We start from the raw sequence: 15,942 nt of genomic DNA, 5'->3' as shown, positions 1-15,942 counted from the left end.
TGAGGAGGAAGGGAGGATGGATACAAAGACAGTTTATTACTCAACCTGGACTTTAGTTGAAGTCGTTTTGTTTGCTGTCTCGGGTGACTTTTCCTGGTTGAATACACAAACCACTAAAACCAGTTCTGCAGCTTTCAGAAGCGGGCCTCCCTTCCGCAGCTCCACGTGGTTCATCCCAAACCGGCGGGCCTCCCCTCCGCAGCTCCACGTGGTTCATCCCAAACCGGCGGGCCTCCCCTCCGCAGCTCCACGTGGTTCATCCCAAACCGGCGGGCCACAGTGCAGGATCTAACATCTCACTTCAACAGTCAGGTATTAGTACTTCAGTAGCAGGTATTGGTACTTCAGTAGCAGGTATTGTTACTTTAGCAGCATGTATTAGTACTTCAGCAGCATTTATTAGCACTTCAGCAGCAGAGGAATATCCGGTTTAATAAACGGCTGATCCTAAAGAGACTGACAGAATCAACAGTTGTCGGTCTTCGACACCTAAAGTAAACATGTTAAGGCCCCGCCCCCCCCCCCAACATACATGCATCCTGTTAAGGCCCCCCCCCCCCCAACATACATGCATCCTGTTAAGGCCCCCCCCCCCCCCAACATACATGCATCCTGTTAAGGCCCCGCCCCCCCCCAACATACATGCATCCTGTTAATGCCTGTTGGACTGATGTTAAAGGAGCATTACACAACATAATTACACGACAACGAGGAATCACACCTGAAGTGAATTACAAACATGATCTAACTTAACTTAAAGTAAATGGCAGCTTTTGATTTTACGCAGAAGAGCGGCGGTCGAATTCCGATTTTTAAATAAATGTTTTCATTTAAAGACGTAGATTTCTTCTTCTATTGAATGTTTAATGGCGTAGATTAATTCTAATCTCATGAGACATTTAACAAAAGTCTGATCTCACTTTGCGTGAAGAGAATTCATTTGAAAATGCTCTGCCTTTGATGTTATAATGTTCATTATTTGTGTTATAATTGTTGTTTTTAACAATTTGTTCTTTTATATTTCATTGTTATCTTCAGAGAGTAATTTTTAATTTGTTGTAATAGTTTGTCTTTTGCTGCTTTATGTTATTTAACTTCAAAGATGAAGACACACACGCACGCACACTTTTATTGCGTCACTTTCACGCCCAGTCCCTATAGAAATACTCCACGCACACACGAACCCTTGGGGGGGGGGGTGTCTATACATCACCATGGCAACCAGGGGCTCGTCTAGCAACAGCTGGTGTGTTAATGGGCAAAGCAGCAGCCCCCATCACACACACACACACACACACTTGTGAGTGTTACTAATGTACTCTTATCACATTAATAAATATAAACAGTAAATTAAATTACATTTGGTTCTTTAATCACAACATAATTTATTTCTATCGAGGTGTTGAAGAAGATAAATACGCAAACGTATCTACCTCTACACATAAACAGACGTCCTCGTATGTACACAAACAAACATCACAAACACGTTTATCACCTGATCAGTTATTGATCGTCTCTCCTTTGATCGGAGGCTGCTGAAAGTTGAGACGTGATAAACTTGTTTGCTGAGTTTTCAGGTATCTGGACTTTATTTTAGCATTTTTATCTTTTTAATTTGTGTCTTCCGTCCCACTTATTGATAATCTATAGACCTTATTAGATTCGGCATCACTTTTTCCTCTCAGCTGCTTGGATGAATCAAAGAGACAATGAGATGGGATGTTGTTGCTATAGCGATGGACTGATAAACCTGCCTTCCTTCAAGTGTCCAGCAGAGGGCGACTCCTGCCTGAAAACCAGTACAGAAACAGCCTGATTATGTGAAAACTCTTTAAACTCTTCTTGTTTAATCAGCTGTAGATTCATAAATAATCTTCTTCACAACAGTTTCTGATAATATTTTAACATTGATCTTATTCACAGGAGAACTGGCCCTCGGGTACGGATGGTTTGACAAGTCACTTCCTTGTGTTCCCTGTCAGATCCAATCAGGAGCTCCTCCTCAGCCCCGCCCACTGGTCCAAGTGTGGACACCTCTGGTAAAAAAAAAAAAAACCATGGCCCCAGAGCCGCTCCTGAGTCTCCTCCCATTCACCAGGTGCAGCCGGTTACCTTGACGACCCTCCTGGAAGAAGAAACAGGAAGATCACATCATCATCAAAGCATATAAAAGGTGTGATTGTTCTTGCAACAAGGGGGGGGGGGGGGGCGTCTCTCTTGGCGTGTTTTGGTACCTGCAGCATTTTATACGTGCCGTTTGCAGAGATTCGCCCTGGGCTCAAAGGTCACACGGTTTAATTTGCTCTAATATCTAACGTGATAAAAACTCGTGTTTGCTGCTGGCTGCACCCCTTAGATAAGCGGAGGGACGTTCGTGGAAACGCAGTGGTTTCCTTCTTCCTCGTTGGTTCGGGCCACGTTGGCCAAAGACGCCATCTTAAAATTCACGCTCTCTGTTCGGACAATCTGCGCCGAAACCAGACGATTAAACCGGAAAACGCTCTGATTTAAATGCAATCATTCTTTATTGCCGGTTACAATTAATTACAACACTGATCTGTGCAGCCCCACGATGCGCTTGGCGACACATCTGGGGTGTAGGTGGGATAGGCTCAAACAACACTCGCGACCCCGCAGGGTGGATGACGCGGCGGTAGACGAGATGATTGATTTACATTTGCTATAATGATCAGACTTTGTGCTGTGGGACTTGGAAAAAGGCGGAACCTTGGACACACCCTGAATGAACTTCCTTGTGGATTTTAGACTTTTATCTTTTATCTCATCCTGTCAATGAATAAAGCTCAGCTGGAGTTTTCCCTTAAGAGGCAAAGCAAAGTCGGCCGGTCGAGAAGAGGAGCTTCAGACCTTCCTCCTGTAAGTAAACGGATCCATTTGAATTAAGATAATCCGGCAACAGGTTCCTTTTTCTCTTATTGCTTATATAAAGGGTCAAATCATTCATGCTAGTTTGACAATTATAATACAAAGCGCTAGTACAGTTATCGATCGGATATTGGAAGATGCCAGAAGATACAGGAGGGTTTTTAATTTTTCTAATTAAATGTTCAATTTTATGCCGATGACACTCGCTTTCCTGGTGATTTTACTTTAGTTATTAAAATAGTCCTTCTGGTGACGTTGTCCAGTTGAGACTGCACTTTGGACGGAGTCATTATTCACCAAACAGACAGAATAACTCTTGTCCCGAAAGACTTTTTGCTTTATGTTAATTTGCTGCCGTTTACAACTCAGCTCTAATCTAAACAGGTAAGATCTCTAATTTAAATGTAGTTATTTTTTGCCTGTTAAAATTCATTACAGTACTAATCTTTGAAGATTTAGGGACAGCACTCGGTGCCAACTTGTTAGCTGCAGAATTAACGCTGATTTAATTCAGTTTTTTTTGGGTTTCCATCACCTCCTGAGACAGATATTTGTCTTTTTCACCAGCTACACATTAATAACAAGACACCAGCAGTGGGAAAAGTCAACTCAATGTTTTTCATTTTGTCCAGCTTGAACAAAACAATGGACTCTGACGCCAATGAGACGATGGAGGTGGCGGCGCTTGGCCGGCCGTTCAGCCTCGGGATGTTGTATGACTGCCGCAAAGATTCACTCATCCCTGGTAAGGATGAGCGACTGTTCTGCATTTTAAACCAATGAGATTATTCTTCTTTCATTGGCGAGTGAGTCAGATTTTCTTTCTCCCAGGGCAATAACCCGTACAGAATCATGTGGACTGACTTCTGGCTGAACCTGAAATGTCTTTTTCGTGTCTTCTCTTGCAGGAATTACGTTGTGGGACCGCAATGACCTGATCCAGCAAATAGGAGATCGTCCGCAGAACTATAACGATTTTGAGATAGTCGCATCTGAATCAATCGAGGACAAATCGTCAGCATTGAATGTCGAGGCTTCGCTGAAGGCAAGCTTCTTGGGTGGACTCATTCAGGTTGGTGGATCAGCCAAATACCTCAACAACAGCAAGACTTCCAAAAATCAGGCCCGGGTAACACTGAAGTATAAAAGTACCACCAAAGTCCAAGAACTCTCCATGGACCATCTTGGAATAAAAAGTGTGAAACATCCATATATCTGTGAGAAAGGTTTAGCAACTCACGTAGTCACCGCTATTCTTTACGGCGCTCAAGCCTTCTTTGTCTTTGACCGCGAGGTGTCCGAAGAGGAAGATCGACAAAACATTGAGGGCAACTTAAAGCTGATGCTCAAGAAGTTTCCCTTGCTCGCCGTTGAGGGCCAAGGTTCGCTAAAAATGGAAAGCGACGACAGAGCAAAGGTCAACAGGTTCTCCTGCAAGTTCTTCGGAGACTTTTCCCTCCCGAAAATGCCGACAACCTTCGAAGATGCCGTACGAGTCTACCAAAGCCTACCGAGTCTGCTGGGACCCAACGGGGAACACGCCGTGCCAATGAAGGTCTGGCTGTTGCCACTGTCGAGTCTAGATTCTTCGGCTGCTAAACTCGTCCGTCAGGTAAGCATACGATCGGTTCAGGAATCGCAGAGTGTCCTGGAGGACTTCAGCGAGCTGAAAATGAGGTGCAACGACGCCCTGAATGACACGACTGCCCAACAGTTCCCACAAGTCGGAAAGAAAATAAAAACTTTCAGGGAGTTGTGCTCTGAGTTCAAGCTGAATTTCCAACAATCGCTGGCAAAGAGGCTTCCGTTAATCCGAGGTGGCGGTGAAGAGGAGTCTGTGCTGGCGGAGATCCTGATGAAGAGACATTTATCGCCTTTCAGCAGCAAAGACCTCAACGCGTGGATGGACTGTAAAGAGAGGGAAATCTACACGTTGACGGTTATCAGTAGAATGTTGAAGAACACTAAGATCGTCCCATCTCAGAATCACCTATTCAAAGAAATTCCCAGCGCGGAACACGCTCTCTGTTTTGTGTTTTCCTCGCTGGGAAGTGTTGAATCGTACCTCTCAAACTTATCCAACTACTTAAAACAAACATCCAAACCAGGCGACCATCCGGACGTTGAGGAGGAGCAGTGGTACGTCTCTAAAGCGGTAGCAGACGCAACGAGACATCGAGCAAGGCTCTTCAGCGACTTCGCGGAGGCCAACAAGGACAGCGAGGACATCACGTTCTTGACGGTCGGTTTGACAGACGAGACGCGGAAAGGTTCGTGCATCTACTACTACAAAGGCGGTTTCTCCGTCAACGAGAACTTTGAGCCTCCGTCAAAGCCTGAAACTTTAACGGTAAACAACGTGAACCACAACGGTGTGACGCTGGCGATTGCCCCGCCGAAGTTTGGGGCCGAGGACCTCACATTCTACCGCGTGGAGTTCTGCGTCGAGGGTGAGGTAGAATGGAAGCACAGGGTGGCGCTGCCTGCTCAAGAAGTCACAGTGCGCGGTCTGAGTCCAAAGACGTGGTACAAGTTCCGGTGCAGAGCAGTGACCTCAATCGGAGTTGGGCCGGCCAATGAAATCAGGCGCCCCGTTCGAACCTTACCCGGCAGAAGCAAGGTTAGCATCGGCAACGACGTCTGCTCAACGAAACGCCAACAACTTAACATCACGACGACTGACGGAGTCAAATCTGAATCGCCCTCGGTTTTAAGTCTGCCATTCGAGGAAGAAGACGTCGACATAGACGGGTGCAGGATGTGCAGTTACGGCAATGAAAGCGCAAAGGACAATAGAACTACCGTCCTGTTTGGGGAGGCCGGATCAGGAAAGTCCACTCTCATAGACGCCGTGATCAACTACATCAAGTGGACGGACGATTTCAGGCTGAGACAACAACGACGAAGACAAAGACGCCGTCTTCTCCCTGATGAAGCGGCTGATGCTGCCATATCTCCGTTTGTTATCACAAATTGAAGTCGATGAGGATGATGCCACTTCGTGGATAAAGGGCATGCTGAAGTGCAATACGATGGAGATGATAAAGTTCAGGACGAAGGACATGATAAAGGTACACGACGCTTCTGTTGTCTAGGAAAATGAAGAAGATGATGAGGATGAGGATGAAGACGAGGACGATGTGGATTTTGATAAGATGATGAGTGTAATATGGAGATATGATCGCATCAGCGATGATTTCGTAGATTTTGTTTTGGGACACTTTTCTATTGTCAGGTTGTTTCAAACAACAACCTGATTACCCCCCCTATAGGACTAACATGGGTAAATCATCTTTTTACAATACTGCCCCCCAAGGGTGGAACGGTTTGACTCCCGCCCTCAAAACATGCACCTCTTTGGCCTCCTTCAAAACGGCCCTAAAAATACACCTTTCAGGGGGACAGAAACGGAGATAGTCATCACGACTCTCTCCGGATCAACCCCCCCCCCCCCCCCTTTTTTTGTCCACCTAAGTTGCACATATTGATTGCCTTAGTAATTTATTGTAATTTATGTAATTTATTGTCATTCATTGTCATTTTGCATCAGTGGTGTAATTTATTTTAGATTAATTGTTAGTTTGCATCGGCGATGTAAAATCATTTTAATTTTGTTTTTCTAATGTTACGTTGCATCAATTGAGTTATTGAATATTGGTTTTATTTTTATTTGTATTGTTAAATTTATATTGTTAATTGTGGATGATTTATGTACGAAGGACTTTCAACGGAAACAAGACCGCAAGGGCTTTTTTGAAATGCTCCTCTTAGACAGGATGTTTGACTTTATTTGTACTGTAATACATGCTACTGTGTGACTGTACTTGTACTCTAACATTCTATCTAATGAATATATTCATTCATATTCAGTCCAAACGGTATTTAGACAAATTAAATATTGCTGATCTTGCCCGAAACTGAAAAACAATTCTCTTAATTTTTGCCCACATTTTGTCGGTTTTGCAGATTTAAATAAAAACGTCTGATGCAGACGGATTTATTCATCCGTCTGCATCAGGACGGGCGGCGCGTGGACGAGGCCTGGACGCTGTAATGAGATTACTGCATATGTCATGTCAGGTTTCATCCCAATCTGGACAACATGCTCATAATTAATCTTGGCATAAATCTGGAGTTTGGCAGGCTGGGTGTGTGACACACACACACTCACATGCACACACACACACACACACACACACACACACACACACACACACACACACGGATAAGCGTTAATGCATCAGTCTGGATCTCATCACGACATCACATTTACTTTAAAACCTGTTAGCAAAATAAAAATACAATTTAATGGTGACAAATAAAGTGAAACATTTAAAAAAAATTATGCATAAGAATAAAAGTCGGCCTCTGCAACACGAGCCAAAAAGTCATTTTTATTTTTTCCACCAAAACGATGCTTGAGAGGAGACTTTTGTACCAGTTTTACCTCGTGATCGCCGGCGTTCGTCTGTCTGTCCGTTCATCCGTTAGCACGATAACTCAAAATGTTTTGGACGGATCTTGATGATATTTTCTGGAAATGTTGGGAACGCTACCAGGAAACGAAGATTACATTTTGGTGATGATCCATCAGAGATCCCGGATTATGGATCAGTTTGAAATCTTCGGTAACATTGCAGTCAATGGAGCTTCAAAATGTATTCCTCAATATCCCGGTTGATTATTGACCGAAGTTTATGGAATTTGACACCATCATGTAGGATGCGGGGGGGGGGGGGGTCTGTCTCCCCACCGAATTTAATCTGGATCGGATCCAGAATGACGTTAGGAAAAAATATACATAACTGTTTCTGATTGGCTGCATTTTGATCTTGATCCCCGCCTCGCCGCTTTTTTAGCCACGTTTGATGTCCCCGTCTCTCGGGAGGCGACACGTGGCGTGAGAGCGGAGCAGACCTCTCTTCCTGTACTTCAACACGACGAGCCGAGACTCAAGACGAGGTCATTCATTAAACATGGTCGTCTAAAAATAAAGGCCTCCTCCTATCACCGGAAAAACAGCGCTCTGTAATCTGGGCCAGAGCTCGGAGCGGTTTTCATCAGCATACAGGAGACAAAGAGGGACAAAGAGGGACGAAGAGGGACGAAGAGGGACGTTTCATCTTCACCTGGACCAAAGGGCGCGTTTGTTCCGGGAGGGTTCACCAGCTGACCCGTGACATCACGAATGGGCTCCTGCTGCCGTTACAGAAAGTCGGACGATGCTTTTAATTTGTGTAAAGGATTTTATTTTGGTGACAAAAGTCTTCACGTTAAATAACCATATTAATATTTGTGTGTAATATATCTGAAATATAATCCTTCATGAATAAGGAAAATATTGATGACATCATCACCTGCAGCGATTTCCCCACAGGGATGACATCATCGTGACATCATCCTGACGAGGGGCTGACGGTGGAACGATACGAAATCTGTGATCGATGCGATCTCGGTGTCGTTTTTCAACTCGCTGATCAAAGTTTGACGACCCACTAAAAGTTAATCAGGATCAGATTATTCATCGATGACATAATCTACTCTTCATCTGCATTTCACGCTGACATTCTTTGATTTGCATTTTCTTGGCGTTCATCTGAACTCTCACCTTTCCTCCCTTTCTACTTCCACTTCAATCCCGTTTTTCCTTAATCCCATTTTCTCCTCCCTCCCTCTCTTCTCAGATTTCCTAATCCAATCCCACCCCGCCCCTCCTATCCGTTTTTGCGCCCTGTAGGTGAGCCGCACGACAGGGCGACAGGTATGAGAGGTACCGGTATGTAGGCTTTTAGAAATCACATGGTTGACATTTCCCACCTCCGGGAGACGCCATTTTGGAGGAAAGTTTGGAATTTTGTTGACCTGGGAGAGGAGAAGTGGAGGAGGAAGAGGAGCCAGAGGAGGAGGAGGAAGTAGAGAGGAGGGATTAGAGAAGTTTGACACGAATGCAGGATGTGCTGGGAATCCTAATAAGTGAGCGGGACAAACCAGTATGGAGTTGTGCCACCAGTTTGGAATTTGAAATTGTGTTTATTTGTGGACCAGTGCAGCCATTCAAGCCGCCGTTCTCTTCTTCCTCCTCCTCCTCCTCCGCCGCGGCTCATGCGGCGGCTCGCGCCCGGCCTGCGGTCGTTCTGTCCCGGTTGCTTCACTTTAGTTTCGCCGCTGCGGACAGCCAGCGCGGTGCACGCCGGGGAAGGGAGCCTCTCGAGCGGGGAGCGACACCGAGGCGTGCCGCGGTCGCTGGAGCCGCGTTGGTATCAGTTTTTTTTTTCCACTCGTTTTTTCCACGGTGTTGTTATTTTCAGTGGACACGTCCCTTGACAGGGAGTTTGGCTCCGGGGGGGGGGACTTGTTGTCGTGGAGGGATTTTGTTCATCCCGGACCTGGAGCAGTGACAGCGGCTTCAAGTGGCGGAATAATCGATAAGAACCGCTCGGTGTGAGAGAGAGAGGGAGTTTATGAGGCAGGACTAGCTGCACGCCGAGCCGAGCCGAGCCGAGCCGAACTGAGCCGAACCGAGCCGAGCCATGCCCGTCAGAAAGAAAGGTAAGACGCTCTCAATCAGCTAGCTAGCTAGCTAACGGGCTAATCACCGAGAGAAAGTCCAACTCTAGCCTCGTAAGAAGAAACGCAACCCCGGACAAACTCACACATAACCCCGCGGAAAACAACCGCACAACCCGGTAACAACACACTGCGGCCGGCTGGTCTCCGTTACCGAGCCGGGCCAGGCAGGTAAAGTGAGTTAAAGTAGTGCTAGCCGGCTAGCCGCGGTTGCTAACCAAGTTGTGTGTGTGTGTGTGTGTGTGTGTGTGTGTGTGTGTGTGTGTGTGTGTGTGTGGTGGGGGGGCTAGAAATAAACTTTAATATTCACGTTTACAACAATCAGCATCACTATAGTCAACCAGCTCTGACTGTTTTAACGGTCACCATGGTTACAGACTGTAACAGTCAGAAAACACAATAAACTACAATACGCAGGAATGACTACAAACCCCGTTATAGATGGTGAGGGTCGAAGTTGTGGCGGTAATAAACTCAAGTAGTAAACAAACAAACAAAAAGTGGAAAAAACACATTTTATAACGTTCCAGATGTTATAAAATGATTAAAGTGCCCCCAAAATAAAGTGGATCAATAGAAATCATGTGAGAAAAGTTTGAATTTTAAATGAACGTCGTGAAATTCCCTAACTCGTCCCCGACTCTCCTTCTCTCCTCCCTCCTCCTGTCCTCCAGACGCGCAGCGAGCCCTCCTGCTGCTGGAGGAGTACCGGGCCAAGCTGCAGCGCGCCGAGGACCGGCATCTCCGACACTCCATCCAGAGGGTCATCGACGTCTTCCAGAGCAACCTTTTCCAGGCTCTCATAGGTACGACGACCCCTTGTTGACCCCGGAAGCACTCGACAAACGTCTCGATGCGCCGTGGGCCTTGAGATCAAGGAGCCCTCCTGAAGAAGTTTGAATTATTGGTGCCACGCTAAATGAAATGAAATTTAAAGACATTCTAGAGCCGAAGAATATTTCTTCTCGCGTGTTAGCAGAACATTTGTACTGGTTTGGACCCGGACTCGTTTCACAGGGGACTTTGGAACGCTTCCCGGGCCTGTTGGCGCTTACGGCGAGCCCGTATATCTGCTGCTTGTGTGTGAACTCGTAATGATGCTTTAGCCGCCGGCTAACGGGTACACCGAGACCCTGCCGCGGCGCTAACGGGCGGCGAGCAGCAGGAATGCGGCCCGATCGGTTTGACATTCTGACTGAACTAGCTTCCAACGGGAGAGAGAGAGAGAGAGAGAGCGAGAGAGCCCGTTAAACCTTGGTGTGGAATCACATAGACCCAGAACTCTTCGTGCTGCCCCCCCGCGATCTGCTGCTGATGATGATGATGATGAAGGGGCGGATGGACTTCTACCTCGTCTTACCCCCCCCCCGATGCTGCCGATCAGAGGGGAAACTCGTGCGAGCCCAAATGCTGATGCAAGCGGCGCGCAGCGCCAACAACGATAATGACTCCATTAATTATGTAATACGATCACTTAGCCTGCCGCGCGTCGTGCGGGGAAGCTAATGTAAAGGAAGCTAGTGTCAGCGATCAAAGGCACACGGGCGCCGTCGTTTTCTGTCCGTCCGGCGAGCCTTCCTCCTCTCGCCGTCTTCGTCACTCATGGGCGGGAGATCGTCTCCTTCCGTCGGCCGTCTTCTGTCTTGGTCGGATCGGATTGATTTTCGGATCTGGTTTGCGCGTCGGTGGTCGTTGCGGCGGTTTGGCGGGATGATTGGCGACGGGAAGCGGAAACCGATAAAGATCGCGAAGAAGCCACAGCAGGGATCTGTAGCGATGAGTTAAAATGCTTAGATCAGCTGACGCGTCACGGCGCTCGGGTCAAAGGTGAACGCGATGCGCTGGACTTCGCGGTTAGCCTAGCCTGCTAGCTCCCTTTTGTTCTTACCTGGTCGGACACACTTTTACCCCCGCTGGACTTTCCTGTGTCGACATCCAAACATCTCTGGGCTCTATTCTGTCATCTTTGACTTAACGTGCCCCCCCCCCCCCCCACACACACACACACTCTCTGCCCCCCCCTCAGTGTGTTTGCCACGCTCACCCTGACGTCCCTTCATCTTCGCTTCACTGATGAAAAATAGATTTCTGCCACACACATTCCAATCTGCCTAACCCCCCCCCCCCCCAAAAAAAAAGAGATGTCTACCGCGGGATGAGCACGGTGTAATCCCTCCGTGGACATGACGATTGCCCCCACTCCTTAATCCCCCCCCACACACACACACACACCACCACGCAGGAGAGAGAGCGGCACTTTTTCCTCTCGTTCGTTCTGCTCTGAAACAGATGGCATCAATTGATTGTTTTTCAATTTAATAAATCGGTTGGCAGCACCAAAGATTTTGACTTACTTTGATAATTGGATTGGATTTATGACCTTTGGGGGGTCAAAGGCTGCAGATGCTCATTATTTTGATGAAGGGAAAACATTCAGGGTCGTGAGTTCCAACGATCAAAACCTCAGTTTGCGGTGAAATTCCGGAATGAGTCGAGATTCCGGCTCCGCTCCCGCGATGGCGGAAGGCGTCACACATTTATCTGATTCGTGAGCGTGAGAGAGTAAATTTTATTTAGTCCTAAAAGAACTAAACAATTCCTTCTCTTCACCCCCTCAAACGAGGAGTGTTCCACAGTTTTTACGAGCTGCTCTTCCTGCGTTTGATCCGCCGTGTTTTCTCCGACGCTGCCGACACACCTCGTACTCGGGGGGGGGGGGGGGTCACTGTAAAATGATCTCGAACAGTTTCCCACAATTCCTCAGAGGTCTGGCTTTATTGGACATCAATGCGGCGCTGTGTTTGAGCCCCCCCCCCCCCCCGAGGACGGTCAGACTGAGAACCCTGCATCACAGCGGCCGCTCCCTCCAGCGTGCGTCTCTCAGGAAGCCGTCGGACGAAGCAGGAAAAGCACTTTTAGCTTTGAGGGGTCGTTTTTATTGCAGTCTCGTATTTTACTGTCTGAAGCTTTACTTTAAGCGACTTTTGTCCCAGACTTGCTGCTGCAGCAGCACATTCCCTAAATCCCACTAAAATCTTACATATTACATCTGAGAGAAACGATATAAGAAATTATGTGAACCTTTTTTATACGTTTCTAACGCATTAATTAAACGTTTTCCACGGTCTGTTGATGTTTCTGCATTTGCGATGTCGTAATTTATCCTTGTATGAATATTTTCTCCGCGACTTTCATCTCTGAAAACCGGACCGTGGAATACATCAAACACACGGAGACAGTTTAGCCGACTTTATTTTTAGGCCTTCCTCTGATGTTCGGAGCTATTTTCAGGTATCAAACGGGTTGATTTGGGTTTGATGTCGCCGGCGGCGGCTCCTACGGCTGATGTCAGTATTTAGTGTCTAGTCCCTGAAGCACGCATGAACATGGTCATGAGATCTGTGTGAGCTTTAAGTGTTGGCTTTATGCGAGACTTTGACCGCCAGCTATCTCGAGGGAACCAGGAACCCGATGGTTCCCTCAGTCTTTTGACTGGTCGGGTACCTCGGGATGCTCTGGACCAATCCGAGGAGCCGGGATCTCACCTCCGCCTGTCTGCACTTCCTAAAGATCTGTTTTCAAATGTCGTTTTAAATGTTGTAACCTGGAGTGGTCGTCTGAAGGCTGATATTTGACCAGTGGTTCCAGCGCCGATGGGAAAACATCTGTGCCAGCCGGCAGGCAGCTGCCGCTCCGAACCAAAGAAAGCCTCGGCTATTTTAAATCCCGGTTCTCTGTGAGGCCTCCTCCAAAAATAAAATAGCAGGTTTGATGTGACCGCTGAGCTGCAGGCTTTTTCCTTTCCTTTTCTTTTGACTGACTGGAGTCTGAACTGCTTGTTCATCCTCCAGATAAAACGTAGGATTTATCTTAGATTAAAAGGCCAATTTCCAACGCTTAATCTCAAGAAACGCCCCCTCGAACCTTTGGCCGGCCTCCTCGGTCCGTCTGATCGAAGTGTGTCTCGTTCTGTCTCTGCAGATATCCAGGAGTTTTATGAAGTGACCTTATCGGACAGCCAGAGATGGACGGAGTCCTCCAAAGCGGCGGGCCCCGTTGCGCCGGTCAACCTGTGGGACTTCTCCAGCCTTCAAAGCACAACGGTGACCTCAGACACGCTGCCCAGCCTTAGCACCAGCATCGAGGTAAGAGAGACCGGTTCAGAGACCGGTTCAGAGACCGGTTCAGGGGCCGGTTCAGAGGCCGGTTCAGAGACCGGTTCAGGGGCCGGTTCAGGGGCCGGTTCAGGGGCCGGTTCAGAGGCCGGTTCAGAGGCCGGTTCAGAGGCCGGTTCAGAGGCCGGTTCAGGGGCCGGTTCAGGGGCCGGTTCAGGGGCCGGTTCAGAGGCCGGTTCAGAGACCGGTTCAGAGGCCGGTTCAGAGACCGGTTTGGGGGCCGGTTCAGAGACCGGTTCAGAGACCGGTTCAGAGACCGGTTCAGAGACCGGTTCAGAGGCCGGTTCAGGGACCGGTTCAGGGACCGGTTCAGGGACCAGTTCAGGGACCAGTTCAGAGACCGGTTTAATGGTGGCTGCTGTGACGCTGGCCAGGAAATTGAAGTAATTTATGCGGAAAGAAGAGGAGTAAAAATAGAGAATATTAAAAATAGGTCCTTCAGATCGGAGTGTTTGAGCTGTTGTTTTGCTTCTTTCGGTCGGTGTTGCTCTCCCGGGGGGGGGGCTCTGATCACCGTCTGTCCCATCAAGCTGCTCGTTGTGTTTGCTGCCGCCTGGACGCCATGTTTCTGGTGCTGAATCCTGATTGGGTTGAATGTTGTTGTTGGAGATTCCGTGATGCGGTTGGTGACATCATCGCGTTAGGCGTTGGGCTAGCTTGAAGCTGTGCTAATCCCACGGAGGAGGACGCCGGTCTCGTCCAGAGTTCCCGGCTGAGCCCGAGACGTCTCAGGAGAGTCACGTTTTTTTTTGCGATCGGTTGAACCCGTCAAAGCCGAGTCGGTTGAGTCGCTGCAGGTGTGGGTCACGCCGGTGCAGAGGGGTTCTGTTCAAGCCCCAGATGAAGGGGTCAGACCTTTCTGACCTCCTCCCTGATCCGTTTTGAGATGGCTGTCGCGTTTGAACTATTTCTCTCTCTTTCCTCTTTCCCTGATCGTAAACACGCTTCGTCGCTCGTAGGACTCCGCCCTCCTAAACGAAATCCTCCACACGTTGGCGCAAGCCAAACGGCCGCACCAACAAGTAAGTACTGGACGCCCGCTGTGGTGGGAGGGGGTGTCGGTGTCATCGCCGCATGTCCCATCCTGTCCTTGTGTGCTTTGCACCATCGGAGCGGGGGGGGGGGGGGGGGGGGGGTAACGGGGGTCCAGGTTTAGGTTTAGGTTTACCCGGTTGGCCACAGGGTGTCGCTGTTCACACCGACGAACGCGTGAAACCAGAGAAGAAAGCAGCAGCTCCCAAAGATCAAGGCTGAAGAGAGGTTCATGAAACAGCGTGAACTCTGAGCTAAAGGACGTCGGCAGCGAACGCCAGATTTAACCGAGAGTCAACTTTACAGGTACAACAGAAAATATTACAGATTATAAACATTCAATATCTTTGCAAGCTGATGGAGAAATTAAACTTTTGACACCACAGATTATTTGTTGATTTGTTTATCGATGCAATGGATCCGTTATAGTTATTGAAACACTTCTCTTTTATTGAGCTTGTACTTCATTGATTTTTTTTTCCCGTCCCAGCGCATTTGTCCCGGCAGAATTTCCTCTCTGGTTTCACACTGAAATGGGGAAAACTTACGGCGTGGAAAGACAGCGACACGGTGCGGGCCTTCGCGGTGTGTTCAGGGGTCGTGGTTTGTTGCGCTGCATTCATTTTGGCTCGCGTTGTCGGGTCCAAACAGTACACCTCCTGTCATCCGAGCTGACGCGCACGCAAAGTGAATTCAGTCAATGTTTTCCACGGCGGAAATGCGACATTTAACGTTGCAGATTCTTTAGATCCATCAGTTTGAGCCCCCGTAATTCGAACCCTGTGTTCTAAATCACGTGCTAATGTTCTGCCCACTCGGCGTTGAAGACGCCGTTAAGTATACCGATCGCGTGTTATGAAGGGGCCGTTGGCTGCACTGGTCTGTGGTGATGCTTCTTCACGACTAGAACCAGTAGAGCGAGGACACAGTCCAGCTCAGAGACTGGAGCTGTACTGGTGCTGATGGTGGTGGTGGCTTCATGTACCGGTTTTGGTCGTGCTTGGGGCTGCTTTGTGTGTTCGTGTTGTTCCCAAGGCCTCATCGCATCCTCTCTTCACGTTGTCAGACGGAGGTGCTCTGACAATTTCTGAATGAAATTATTTGTATCTTCAAACTAAAAATCAGAATTGCTCGCGTCTCATTTTAATGACATTTTGACATTTCTTTCTGGTATTTATTCAGTTATTTATTACTTCCGCTAAGGAGGTTATCTTTTTTGATGGCATTTTTTTGTTTCTGTTTTTTTTAGCAGGATTAGGGACAGGACAGGGAAAAAAAAAAA

General features: G+C 47.9%; 2 protein-coding genes across 2 annotated transcripts in view; both read left to right on the top strand.

Moving 5' to 3' along the window:
• Positions 1 to 3,531: 3,531 nt before the first annotated feature.
• On the top strand, positions 3,532 to 5,863 carry LOC137904779 (neoverrucotoxin subunit alpha-like). Its single transcript, XM_068748982.1, has 2 exons — positions 3,532 to 3,631; positions 3,795 to 5,863. Exons 1-2 carry the CDS (start codon positions 3,532 to 3,534, stop codon positions 5,861 to 5,863), a joined length of 2,169 nt encoding a protein of 722 aa, XP_068605083.1.
• Positions 5,864 to 9,296: 3,433 nt separating this feature from the next.
• Positions 9,297 to 15,942, top strand: part of LOC137904381 (discs large homolog 1-like protein) — a 32,652-nt gene continuing 26,006 nt past the window's right edge. Inside the window, exons 1-3 of the mRNA XM_068748558.1 lie at positions 9,297 to 9,435; positions 10,128 to 10,259; positions 13,435 to 13,598. Coding sequence (XP_068604659.1) covers positions 9,417 to 9,435; positions 10,128 to 10,259; positions 13,435 to 13,598 — 315 coding nt within the window. The 5' untranslated portion in view covers positions 9,297 to 9,416. The remainder of the gene's footprint in view (positions 9,436 to 10,127; positions 10,260 to 13,434; positions 13,599 to 15,942) is intronic.

The sequence above is a fragment of the Brachionichthys hirsutus genome, chromosome 15, assembly GCF_040956055.1.
Source record: "Brachionichthys hirsutus isolate HB-005 chromosome 15, CSIRO-AGI_Bhir_v1, whole genome shotgun sequence".
Lineage (NCBI taxonomy): Eukaryota > Metazoa > Chordata > Actinopteri > Lophiiformes > Brachionichthyidae > Brachionichthys > Brachionichthys hirsutus.
The sequence above is the reverse complement of the archived record's forward strand: the minus strand, read 5'-3'. Positions and strand labels throughout refer to the sequence as shown.

Coding starts and splice junctions, on each gene's coding strand:
- LOC137904779 (XM_068748982.1), top strand. CDS start 3,532: ATGGACTCTGACGCCAATGAGACGATGGAGGTGGCGGCGCTTGGCCGG. Junction 3,632..3,794: donor CAAAGATTCACTCATCCCTG/GTAAGGATGAGC, acceptor CTTCTCTTGCAG/GAATTACGTTGTGGGACCGC.